General features: G+C 56.2%; 1 protein-coding gene and 1 pseudogene across 1 annotated transcript in view; one reads left to right on the forward strand and one right to left on the reverse strand.

Moving 5' to 3' along the window:
* The first annotated feature begins 342 nt into the window (after positions 1-342).
* LOC126020339 (60S ribosomal protein L34-like) lies at positions 343-693 on the forward strand (annotated as a pseudogene).
* A 1,509-nt stretch (positions 694-2,202) lies between these two features.
* The window catches only part of NFATC1 (nuclear factor of activated T cells 1), a 46,439-nt gene continuing 35,954 nt past the window's right edge, over positions 2,203-12,687 (reverse strand). The window contains exon 10 of the mRNA XM_049781750.1: positions 2,203-3,096. Within this exon, the coding sequence (XP_049637707.1) occupies positions 3,094-3,096 (3 nt within the window). The 3' untranslated portion in view covers positions 2,203-3,093. The remainder of the gene's footprint in view (positions 3,097-12,687) is intronic.

Raw genomic sequence — 12,687 nt, forward strand, 5'->3', positions numbered from 1 at the left:
GTGGAGGGAGTCAGAGCTTCTGTTGTCCCTTCAGGCTGGCTGCTCAGCTGGGGCTATAGGTGTGACCCCCTTTAGACACCCTAAAGTGTTCACTCTCCTACATGTAAGGTGGCTATTAACCCAAAACAAAGGCATTCCGCCAATTGCCTCTTTCTTTAAGACCCATTCTTTGATATATAAAAGGCTTGGTTTATTAATCCTTCATGGCTACCCTATTTGCTTCAGACCCATCCACCTGGGGTTAGAAATATGGTGCCTGGAGTGACTTCACATGTGTGGATTTATTTTACACTTGTAAAGGTCCAAGTTGAGTTTCGGGACGGTGTCTTAGAGGCCTTCAGAATGGTCCAGTGTTTGACATACCGTCGTAGGCTTTCCTACAATACAGCCTCCAACAAAACGAGGCTGTCCCGAACCCCTGGGAATAGGATTGTTTAGCTTTATACCAAAAAGGTTGGGAACGCACCCAAGTCCGCATGTGGTGTGTGCCCTGGCCGACTTCGAGGAGTTCGCGCTGTGAGACCTAAAGTTCTGAAAAGACTATCTAAAACAAAGAAACATGTCAGCCGGGCCTATGGTGGCTCCATGTGCGTTAAGTGCATCCGAGACAGGATTAAGCGTGCTTTCCTTATTGAGGAACAGAAAATCGTGAAAGTGTTGAAGGCACAAGCACAGAGTCAGAAAACAAAATAAAAAAATGGAACTTTTTTGAATAATAATAATAAAAAAAAAGGTCCAAGTTGAGAGAGATGAGATTCTTCTCAGGGGACCCTCTGGAACCAGGATATAACCTGAGATGAGGTGTACCCCTGGAAATGACACTGGGTGTACCCCTGATCCTGCCTCTTGCACTGAGAGGGTAATGACTCCTGAGGCTGGGTTAGCCCTGGTGTCCCCATACCACACGTGTCAGGCAGGACAGGGCCTCGTGGCCACATAGCCCTCCTGGCACCCCCGAAAGGCAAGCCTGTCCTACACTCAGCTGTGCTCCGTCCTGACATTGGTGCCAATCTCAGAGAAACGAGGACTTGAGGTGTGCAGGGACTCTGTGCCAGCTGCCTTCTCATTCTGGAGGGACGAAAGCCTGTCATGAGGTCCAGGGTCCAGGGCTGCCTGCTGGGAACTGGCTTCCACACAGCTGCTGGCATGTTCCTGACCAGATTCCCTGACTGGACTCCTCAATCCCAGCCCAAGTTGGCCTGCCGGGGGTCCCTACAGGCTCCTTGGAACCCCATCTCAGGATTCATGCCACCCGTGGAGCTAAAACTGGGGAGGGCAGCCTCCGGCTCAACCAGTTTCTTGGCACAACACAGAGTGCTTTGAACAAAAGTGACCTTACTTCTCACATTTGACGAAGCCATGAAAGCAGAATACTGTTTCTGATAAGAGCAATAACGAGGCGTCCTGCTTTCAGCTGTGGGTAAGCAGCGACATCACCAAGTTTGGAACAGAGAGGGGACTGCTCTGAGGGCAGGAGTTGAGGGGGGGGGGGTAGAAGCCAGGAGGCTGTGTGTTCATGTGTCTGACTAAGATGCTGGAGCAGCTTGTGTGCAAGTGTATGTGTGTGGCCAAAGGCTTGTCCACCCAGGGAGTTTCTTGGTGCAGAAATATTTGGCAGGAACTGAAACTGCTTCTCACGGCCCCGGAACACCTCTGAGTTCAGAGTCCAGGAACTGCACCCCTGGCCTGATCCCATGGGGGGCTGCTCCCTGAATGTGGAGGAAGGGCTCACACCACATGGAATAAATTGCTCAGACAGCCTTCCAGCAAGAGTGCGTTGCTTTATTGGGTCTAGTTTCTAAGGACAAGAAGCTGACACAGATCCTGAGATCTCGTAGGACAGTCTATAAGAGACGCTGCATGCAACTTGAATAAGATGCAAGATGCAGGGGGACTAGGATGCAGGCAGACAGAACCAAGGCCTTCAGACACCTGTACGGGCCATACACCAGATCAGCACAGGCAGGTGCCAAGGTCACAATATGGCTTTCAGATTCACTTTCTGAGTCACAGAAGTTTTGGAAAGGTTCTTTCTGTGGGTAAGCTCTGCCCGCCAGCAGGAGCTCTAGGGCTTGCCCTCGGCTCCCCGTGGTGCGGTGCAGCTCTGAGCCGGCAGGGGGCGCTGGCTGTTAAGGCACAGCTGCCAGGTCACCTTGTCCTGAACCTCTTTGGGCTCTGGGAAAATACAGGTCACTGCTAGGAATAAGGTCCGAAAAGCTGCTCACTGGACTAAAAGCCATGGTAGGAGCACTAGCCTACTATTAAGGGGACTCCCAGGTATGTATGCCAAGGCCTACAACTCTGTCGGGTGATGGTATCTCAGACGAGCGCTTGCTTCTAAGGCTTCTGTGAAGGAAGCATCGTGCAGCCCATGGTCTGTTCCACCCTCAGTTGCTCTGCCCCTGCCCCGGGATGTGGCATGTGCCTTTGGCTTGCTGGGGCTGTGGGACTTGACCCAGCAGCTTGCTGGGCAGTAGGCAGCTGGGTGAAGCATCTGCTGCACCTTCCAGTTAGAGAGCAGTTCCTTGGGCTCCCGTTGCCCCGTATTTACACATAAATACAGGCCTATGTACACACATGCAATTGCGGCTGGCTCTGTACCAGGCACACAGCTAGCGCCCCACACACCCCTGGGTCTGGCACAGTCTTGTGCAGGTAGCCACAGCCCAGGGCGTGGTGGCAGAAAATCCCGCACAAAGGCCCACCTCTGAGCACACTGGATAAGGTCACAGTGGGGCACAGAGGCCCCTCGCTGCTGCCAGCCTGTCCTCGTAAGAGAGCTGCACGATGGCATCGTTTGTTCCTGCAAAATACTCTCATGGTGACAAACTGGGCATCAGGTTCAGGGAGCCCAGAAGCTGCGGTCAGTGGGGAAGGCACTTCGGACTGAAGGCCAGGCTGGGGGGTGTAGCTGGGCCAGGTGGCCACATTGTCATCCCTCTGACGGTGCATGGCCTCCTGCCACCGACCCCCTTCTCCGAGCAAGGATATTCCTCTCGGGCATGGTGTGCAGTCTCTGCAGCCAGGAGTCTCTGTATGCTGCCCACTAGGAGAGGACCGTGGCTCCGGACAGGTCCTTGCGGATGACCTCGTTCACTGCAGGACAAGAGAGAAGGGTCAGAGTGCTGCGGGTGTGTGGGGGCACAGCCATACCACAGGCCTGGCTCTTGCTCTTCCCTCGTCCTCGCCGCTGTGAGTCTTGGCAGCAGGAGAGGAAATAGCCGTGGCTGGTCAGCTGTGCACGCCCTTCTCCACCCCCGGTGCTGATGGGCACCCAGATAGGGCAAATGTCACCGGCTCATGGGGCCTGGGTGGAGGTGGGTAGGCACTGGCGTCATGGAGCTGCGGGTTTCCCTGAGCTCCCAGGCGCACCATGGCTTCTTCCTGCGCTCCCTCCCGACAAGACAGCACTGCCTCACCTGCTCTAAAGGATGCCCTGGTGAGTGCCCCTGGCTGGGGGCAGAGCATCAAGGAACCAATATCTGGAGAGGGCACATCTGGTACCCTGACCCTGCCCGCAGGACAGGTCCTGCCTGCAGGACACATCTGGGTGCCCCCACATTGAGTGGAGTCTGGGATGGCATGGGGACAGGATCACAGCAACTCTCATTAGCCATGTGGGTGAGGCACCAGGGTCCACATGGCTCTGGGACGCAGGATCATGGAGGACACTCACTTGGGTTCCTCAGGACTCCACGGTGGCCACATAGCCTAAGGACTTGCCTGAGTCCACAGTGCCTGAGTGGGGCTGTGACTGTCTCTGTGTCTCATCCACACCCCCAAGGCCATCCAGACCCCAAGGCACAGGTGTGGGCCTCTGGCTACTGCTCAGGGCAAGATGGTAAGTTGAGTCATAATGATCCCAGGCCACCCTACCAGTGGCCTCAGAGAGGAACCAGAGACACATGGGAGAGCAAGAAGAGTAGAGGGAGAAGATGCAGAAGGGATGGGCTGTCATATATGGGGTGAACTCTTGGGGACTGAGGGTCTGGGGACATGAGTGCCTCAGGAGGGGTAGAGGGCAGAGGAGCCTGGGACTCAGCATCACACACGCAGAAGCCCACGGCACCCGCTGTCCAGTCCCCTGTGGTTCAGGGGGAGGAAGTGGGTCTGGGTCTCCCTGTGCCCCCTGGACCTCTGAGGACCTCAGCCTCCACCACCACCACCACAGCCACCCCATAGCGGCCCCCTGACCACCCAAGCTGGTGGCAGGTTATGGCAGCCAGTAGGCGTGTCGAGGCCCTCTCAGATGCTGTAGGGGATGGAGAGCCTGGAGCTGCTGGGCGGCTTTGGGGGGTGGGCTGAGGTGCACCAGGGGCCGCCCCTGCCATGAGGTCACGGCGGAGCCCTTTGATCCTGGCATGGTGACACCCACGGCTTCCCACGCCAGCACTTTCCATCGCCTCAGCTTTTCCAGCAGCCCCAGGGCTTGTGCGCGGGGGATTGAACTGCAGGTCACATGTGACCCTCGGTTCCCTGGCCTGGCCTGAAAGAGGAACTGGCTCTCTGCACGTCAGCTGTCCTCACAGGATGCGGTGGCTGGAAACCAACGTGCAGCTGGCGGGGGTTTCCCCGGCTTCAGGTGGAAACTCTTGTTCTGTTGGGGAAACAGCAGCCGTGGCATGAACAATCCTGGCCTCATGGGCTGTCACACAGGCTGCCCTAGCCATCCTGCACAGCCTAAACAGAGTGACAGTCCACAGGCCCCTCTCCGCAGAGATGCTGAGGGTCTCTCCAGAGCAGGGCAGCTGTTTCCTTCCAGATGGGGCCGAACTGTGGCTGCTGGTCTTACACACACACACACACACACACAGCTCAGGCCAACCCCAGGGAGTGAGGCCCGGACCTCTGGGGAAGCAGGAGGACGTGTGAGGCTGTGGGCTGGCAAGCTTCTTGTTTGAGAGCAGCCAGGAGGGTCCATCAAAACCCGCCCAATAGGGACTTGGTACCCATGTGGCTTTCTAAGACTGCACACTGATTACAGTGCTGTGGGGACATCCCACTGCAAGCAGCACCTTCTCTCCCAGTAGGTCCCACTCATGGTTAATGCTGCCTGCTGGGCTGTGTGGCTGTGCCCTTGCCACTGACCCCCAGTCCCTGCCAGCACTACTGCCAGCATCCCAGGGCACAGCCCCAGCTGGCAGCCCTGTGCCATGTGCCATGGATACACTCAGGGCACTGCCACAGAAAAGAAACAAAAAGATATTTTGGCAACACCAGTTTTCATGAGCAAAACACATCTTTTGGGGTTTTTAATAGCTCTAAAATTTCTTGTTTGGGGTGGGGGCTGGAGAGATAAAACAGCGGGGACAGCGTTTGTCTTGCACATGGTCAACCTGGGTTTGATCCCCAGCATCCCATATGTTTCCCTGAGCCTGCCAGGAGTGATTTTTGAGTGTGGAGGCAGGAGTAAACCCCCTGAGCATTGCCGGGTTTGGCTCCCCCAAATGAAATTATTTTGGGTGCTCCCAAGAGGTAGAGGGCTGTCAGGGCCACTGGCAATTTTCAGCCATTTGGGCTGACCATGCAGGGCTCGGTCTGAAGATGTGGAGCTGCTTAGAATCAGCAGGACACCTTGGATGGACCCAGGGTAACACTAGGATTCCCTATGGACACAGAGTCCCTGTTCATTTAGGCTGCCGCACAGGTACTGAAAGGCCAGTGAACCAGGATGAGCCTAGACGGTGCCCAGAAGCTGTTCGGCACTGGCCTCCTGTAGAATTGCCTGCCCTCCCTTAAAGCCTGGCGCAGGTGTGGCAAGAGGCTTGCATGTGCCACCTGAGACCAGCCTTGACCTGCTTCCCCCATACAACATCAGGGTGGGCCTGTAGCACCTTGTTCGCTCTTGGGTCTGCCTGGCAAGAAGTGCCGTCCAGCACCATCGTTAATTATTTAATGCTACACCAGGGCTGCATTGTGGGATTAATTTGGAGATGCGTCCCAGGCTGACTGGGAGAGGCTGACGCAAGACGTGCCTGACAGTTTGGGTGTCCAGCTCCTTCCAGGTGTTTCATGACCAGCAGTCACAGGCAGAGTGGCCTGGCTGGCACCTTGAGGTGGTGCAGCAGCTCTCACCTCCCCAGTGCAGCCTGAAAACAGCAGTTGAGGGCCAAGGATCCACTGGGAAGCCTCAGTGAGGGGCTTTAGCCATAAAGGCTATGGTCTCTGTCTCTGGATAGCAGAGAAGGATTGGAACTGAGCAGGCCTGAGTGCCAGCCCAGTTGCTCTGGCTCTGATTCTAAAGTCACTTCTTCCTAACGACCGAGCACCCCCAGTCCTCAAGCAGTGCCGCCCTTAGTCCCAGTCAGGACAAGGACATGCTTTAGAAAGAAAAGCCTGTGTCAGGTTCTTTCAACTTGTGTATTAGCTTGTTTGTATACAACGTACTATGAGGTATTTGAAGGAAAATCCTTTATTCAAAGAATGGCAGGTCAGTCTGAATACTGAGCACAACAGGGTTGGTCTTGCGATGTGCTGGCGGCTGGTTCAGCCTGACAACAGAGGCCTCCCAATAACCTTCTATCAGGAAAAAGTTCTCCAGGGCTTGAGACATAGGACGGCAGGGAGGAGCGTGCCTTGCACGCAGCCAACCTGGGTTCAATCCCTGGCACTTCATAGGGTCCTCTGACCCACCAGAGTGATCCCTGAGCACAGAACCAGGAGGAAGCCTTGAGTGCTGTCATGTAAACCCCCCCCCCCCCAAATGAAACAAACACAATAAAGTTTCCTAAAGCCAAATCTGGCCTTAGACCAACTGTTTCTGGCTCCACTGTGGGGTACACACTTCCCGCAGCAGCACCCTACAAGGCTCCCGTGCCCCCATCTGGCTACACGAGCCTGGAGACAGACCTTTGGAGAGGCCCACCAAGTTGCTTTGAGGAGCCAACACGGATAGGAGCCACCCCTCCTCTTGCTGAATGGCCGTGTCACTTTGTGGCTTGACTTTCCAGGGTGGCACTTCAGTGGTGAGGAGATTTGGCCCAGCAGAGCTGTTCTGGGGGGACCTCCAGGGACCTGGGGCAGCTGGCAAGGGAGCTGGGGGCAGCGTTTCTACTAACTCTCTGACACTGCTATGAGCTGTATGCAGAGGGGAGGGAGATGATGTAGGGCTCGTGTCTGTGCGTGGGGTCATGTCTGTGTGTGGGTCACGTCTATGTGTAGGATCATGTCTGTGCATGAAGTCATGTCTGTGTGTAGGGGCTGCATCTGTGTGTGGGATCAGTTGCTGTGTCTGTTTATTGGGCTGTGTTGGTGTGTGTGGCCATGCTTGCATATGAGACTGTGACCGTGTGTGGGGCTGGGCTGACATGTGGAAGGCCTAGGTCTGGTCTGAGGTCTGTGCTGCCTCACATGGCCTCAGGCCCTGAGGAGATAGAGACCACTCACAGAGCTGGCAGCTGTAGTATTCTCTCAGAGAAGCTCCTCTGGCAGGAGCTGGGAACCCCGACAATTTGGGGCTTCTGTGACATGTCACCCTGACATGTCATCACAACACCACGACAACCCTTTGCAAAGGTCCTTCAAAGAGGCTCGTGAAGCAGTGGAAAGTGGTGATTTCTCACGTTTCATTAAAAAGTACGTTCTCCCGTTACCTGAGCGTCCTGGCCTTCCTTCAGCCCTCACTTATTTTTATCTTCTTGATCATAATAAGCAGTGCCACGGGGCTTACTATTTTTGGAAGCAGAGATGGGGACAGCGGAGGGGCTGAGTGACAACAAGTCACAGCTTTAATAAAACTTGACCCTCCCTGCCCACGAGGGCTTGGCCCTGGGAGCACTTTCCACGGCACCAACAGCCGAACACACATCACTTTCCTCCCTTCCGTGCCGCTTCCTGATTTAGCCTCAATTCTCCAGACAATGCAGATGCACTGTGGAAATTCCAGCACATGGGAGCGGCCACCACGTGACGGCCCCACAGCTCGGCCCCATGCGCCACTCCCTGGTAGCAGCTCTGAGCTGTGCCAGGCCCAGTGTGCTTCAGCTCCGTGCATCACTGGAGTCTGTGCTGAGTGAGAGACCCAAGACTTTCACCCCAAACCCCTATGGCTGCCTTTCTGCCTTGACTAAGATTGCATAGACAGTGACGTTCCTGTTCTAAGAGGCAGCAGTGTAGAGCAGAGGGTGGCAGACTGGATGAAGCCATGGGGCAGGTTTATGGAAGAGCGGCTGGGCAAAGGGCACCATATGGAGTAGGACTGCAGAGCAGAACTGGAAGAAGGTTCTTGAAATGGCAGCATTGTGGGGACAGGAGACCCCCAGTTGCTCCGAGGCTGCTGGGCTCTGGTCCTGCTGGGTGAGAAACCTCAGTAGTTCTGAGCTCGGGGTAGGGTCTGTTTTGACAGGGACTCATCCCAAACTGTAGCAGAGGACTCATGCCCCAGTTGCAGGGATTTGAGGGACGCGGGTCTGAAAGCAAAGGCCAACACAGGAAATAATCCACAAATGTTTAAGGGGATAAAAGAGGTTCAGGAACTTCCACACACAAGCCTAAGAAGCAGATATCTCAGTGGTGGAAAATCAAAACTGCAAGTGATTCTGCCTGAGTGGGGGTCTTTGTGCAGTCCAAGACCACACCCTGGGGGTGCAGAACAGGTAGGATAAGAGATCCAATCTAAAGAATGCTTCCATCCAAAGATAGTTCCATCCAGTAAGTAACAAGGGTGTCCTGAATAGGATGGAAACCAGTTAACCCAACATAAGACCTGCTCGGTGCCTGTCTCCCGGGTTAACACGCTTCTCCACTGCTCTCAGGCCAGCACTTGCACAGTGCCTTAACCAGAACTCTGACAAGACCACATAGGTCACACCCACAACCGCATCCCCTACTGGGCTTTCCTCCCTCTCAGCTGTACCCAGCTCCTGTCACATGGCTCTGCCCCCCCCCCCCAGCCCTACCCCCCCTCCCCCATGCACTCAGCACTGTCTCTGAGCTGTAACCAGGCTTTTACGGTGTGAAGGAGAGCCTTCACAAGCTAAGAAGAGCTCCTTCAGGAAACTGGGAACGGGGGAGCAGCAGGAGGTGATAAACGGGTGCAGGCAGATGCCAAGGGGCCGTGGGCGCTCACAGGCTGACCCTGAGTGCAAGCACCCAAGATTGAATTTGGGTATCGATGATCTAATTATTAATCTACAGAAGCCATTCCGACGTGGCCCGTAATGAGCAATCTGTCATCCGTGCTTCTAGGGGGGCCTCGAGAGCCAGGTCCATAGAAAGGGCCATTAAGGTTTTCATAATTGCACGTTGCTGGGGCTTGGGGAGTTCTGAAGCAGGCAGCTGGCCTGCGTGTGGTCACTGCGATGGGCTGAGACACACACGGGGCTACCCACCTTGTGGTGAGGGCATACCTGGCCAAGTGCACTGCATGGGCTATTCTGGCCACAGCTGGAGAAGTGTGGGGGGAGAGGGGCAGGGGACCCACCTGGGCACCTTCCTGCATTTTGGAGGACTGGGGAGGCAGGTGGGCTGGGGCAGCCAGCAGAGCTCTGGTCCACCCTTACCTCCTGCCTGCTTGCCTGCCTCCCACTTCTCAGGGGTCTATGTGATCTCAAGCCTGCATCTGGGACAGACACTCACAGGGGTGGTGGCCTCCATTCTCCTGCTTGTACCTAGAGGTGGTGGTGGCCAGAGGCTGGAGCAGCAGTGCCTCTACATGGGCTCTAGCCTAGACTTCTGGGAGGTCTGTGGCTTGTGTCCAGAAGACAGGAGGGAGCCCTTGGGTGGGCTGAGTGCCCAGCACAGTCCTGGGCACAGAGTAAGGTATTTGCCTAAGGCCCACAGCCAATAGTTGCCAGATGCTCTGGGAAGTGATGTGGGTCCGAAGAGGACCCTCTGCTGGGAGCACCCTGCTCTGAGTAATGTCAACGGTGGGGTGGGGAGACAGCTGGGGGTGCACATGCACCAGGAGCTGCTGTCCGTATGCCCCAGCCCAAGCTCTGAGCACCCACTGAGGAGGCAGCCAGAAGGGTCAGGAGCGAAGGTCTTGGACCTGTGGCTGCCTCCACGGAGGGCTGATGAGAAGCAGGAAGGTCTGGGAGGGACCGAGTAAAAGGTCTTCCCGGCCAGTTCCACTTGGGCAGCTGAAGCCTCCCTGCGCTCAGCTCCTGTTTTTATTCACACCTCACAGCCTCTCTACTTTCGTCCCATCCACCTCACATGCCCGCATCTTCCCTCTCGGCCTGCGCCACCTTGTTCAAGTGTCATGGTTGGAGTTGCACAGGGCAGGAGGCCCCTTGGAAGCCCCACTGGCATTTCCCAGGGTGAAGACAGTGACTAGGCCAGAGAGGGGCCGGCCTTGGCTGCTCCTGTAAACCCCGGGCGCCTTGAACGCCTGGTCCTGCAGACTTGGACCAAGTCCCCAGACTTCTTCCATACAGAGGCGCTAAGAAATGGCAGCAGGGGCTCCCGCCCTCCCTTGCCGTGCACAGCCAGAACAAACACTCAGGTGCTGGAGCCCCACTTCCTGCCGGCCCCCTGCTCTCAGTCAGCTGCGCCCGGGGAGTCTGGGATCCCTGAAAACACTCCTAAATCACTCGGCGAGAGCAGCTCCACGCACGGCCTGGATACTGGCACGCAGCCACATTGCTGCTTGTTTTCAAGCTCGCGGCGGGGGGCAGCACCTGTGGCTGACCACCAGGGCTCAGGGGTCACCGCCCTGCCGGGACGGGCGCCAGGATGGGGTGTCCTCTCAGGAAACGTCTGGATCTGCCCGGGGCCAGTCAGGTCCCTCCACCCCGGCTCGGAACCCGGCCAGCCCCATCGCAGACCTGAGCCCCGTTTACTGCTCCAGAGCAGAGAGCGAGGGGGCTGGTCTCCATCACCCAGTCCCACGTCTGCCGCCCACCCTGTCTCTTCTCGCCTCACAAGAGCTGGAGCTTGGCAGAGGCCCCCTTTCCTCCCTCAATCAGACAGTGCATTTCCAGAGGGTCATGAAGTGCGTTCCTGGGAAGGGACAGTGGTGAGGGAGTGGCTGGTGTTCCCCGCAGGGCCCCAGGCCCACTTCCTGCCCTATCACTGCAGTGGCAGCTGGCTGGGCTGATAGGCAGTGGGTGGGCGGGCCTGATAGCCCAGAGCCAGCCCATGACCACATCCATCGGATGCATCAGCCCCTCGTTGGGAGCTGGGAATGATCAGTGGGTGTTGGCGGGGCTAGGGGCCATGTGGGTGTTCGGGGGCTGGGTGAGGTGAACGTGTGTGTGGTTTTTTCCTCTGGCCATCTGCAGTGGGGGGACCCTGTCTAAAGTCCCCCCCAAAGGTGAGATGCTCACACCTACAGAGGGTGTGACTCAATAGCCCTCAGCCCACTTGGGCCCACAGAAGCAGAACCTGCCTCACCAGGTCCGGGCTGCCCAGATTCACTGCCGCACTCAGGGCCAGCAGCTTGGCCTGAGGACAGAGGGGCCATCTTGAGGCATCAGCACAGTGTCCTGCCTGGGGACAACAGCTGCACACGGTCAGTCTTCACTGCTGCCGCCGGCTGGACACGGCACATCTGCCCGACTGCCCTGATGCTATGGTGGCTGCTCAGGTCCCTCTCCAGCCCTAGTGCAGCTGCCCTATCTCCCTGTTCCCCAAGACCCTCCCCTCCTTTCTCTGACAGCTGCTGAGTGCAGGGTGGGGGTATCCTGTGTACCCCCAGGCCAATGGCTCCTGAGTAAGGTCTGTTCTTGCTACCCTCAGGAGATCAGTGCTTTGGCAAGTCCTTGGGTCTGATGCCGACTTGGAACAAGTTTAAGGGCCTCCTTTGAGATAGGAGTTTTTTCCAACCTTGGTGAGGGATCAGTGATCTGTGCTCCAGTTCGACGCGTGTCATAGCAGGTTTCTCCCCCGTGCAGGTCACATGTGAATCCTCCCGCTGAATCACAAGCCCACTCGGCTCCACCTTCTGGGCTGGGGGGGAGGGTCAGGGACATTATTTACCATGTCCAGATGTCCCGGGACCACCCCTGCCCCAAGCACACAGGCCCAGGCTCGCCCTGAATGGAGAACTGGCAGCTGGGCTAAGTCCACTGTTCCATATTCCTCACGCCACATGCAGCGAACCACAGCCAGATCCTACTTGGAACCAGCAGAAAAAAGTCTGTCACTACTGCTGTCAAAATTGTTCAATTTTCTGGAGCTCTGAATTTCTAGACCAGTCTTAGGACCCTTTTGGGTCCATTTTGGAGGGACTGGAACCAGCCCGAATTGGGACAGGGGCCCTGGACTGATCCCGGCTGAATCCCCTTCACTGCCATTTTTGTGGTTCTTTTAGTGTATCCTGGTGTTTGCTTCACGGCCCCAGAGTGGAAGCAGGAGCAGGTTTCCTGTTGACAGCTGCCAGGCCCTCTGGCCCACGGCACTGCCTGCGGCTGTACCTCGGGATTTTCAGTCTGACTGTCCCATGCAGCGTGAGAGCAGAACAGCCGCCCACTCTCACATTTCTACTGGTCTTTTAATTCATCCCTTCAATTCCATTAATGTCTTCATGCATCTCTGCTGTGGGGCACCCACAAAACAACATTCTCTTCTCGATCGATCACTTTACTTGTTACTGGTCATAAAATGGCCTGGCTAGCAACCTTTTTTCGACCTGAAGTTCATTTTGTTTGCTATTAGCATAGGCCCTCCAGATGTCTCTTAGTTAAATTTGCATGGTATATATTTTCCACCCTTTCACTTTCAGCCTACGTGTGCCATGCATCTATT

The sequence above is a fragment of the Suncus etruscus genome, chromosome 10 (assembly GCF_024139225.1).
Source record: "Suncus etruscus isolate mSunEtr1 chromosome 10, mSunEtr1.pri.cur, whole genome shotgun sequence".
NCBI lineage: Eukaryota > Metazoa > Chordata > Mammalia > Eulipotyphla > Soricidae > Suncus > Suncus etruscus.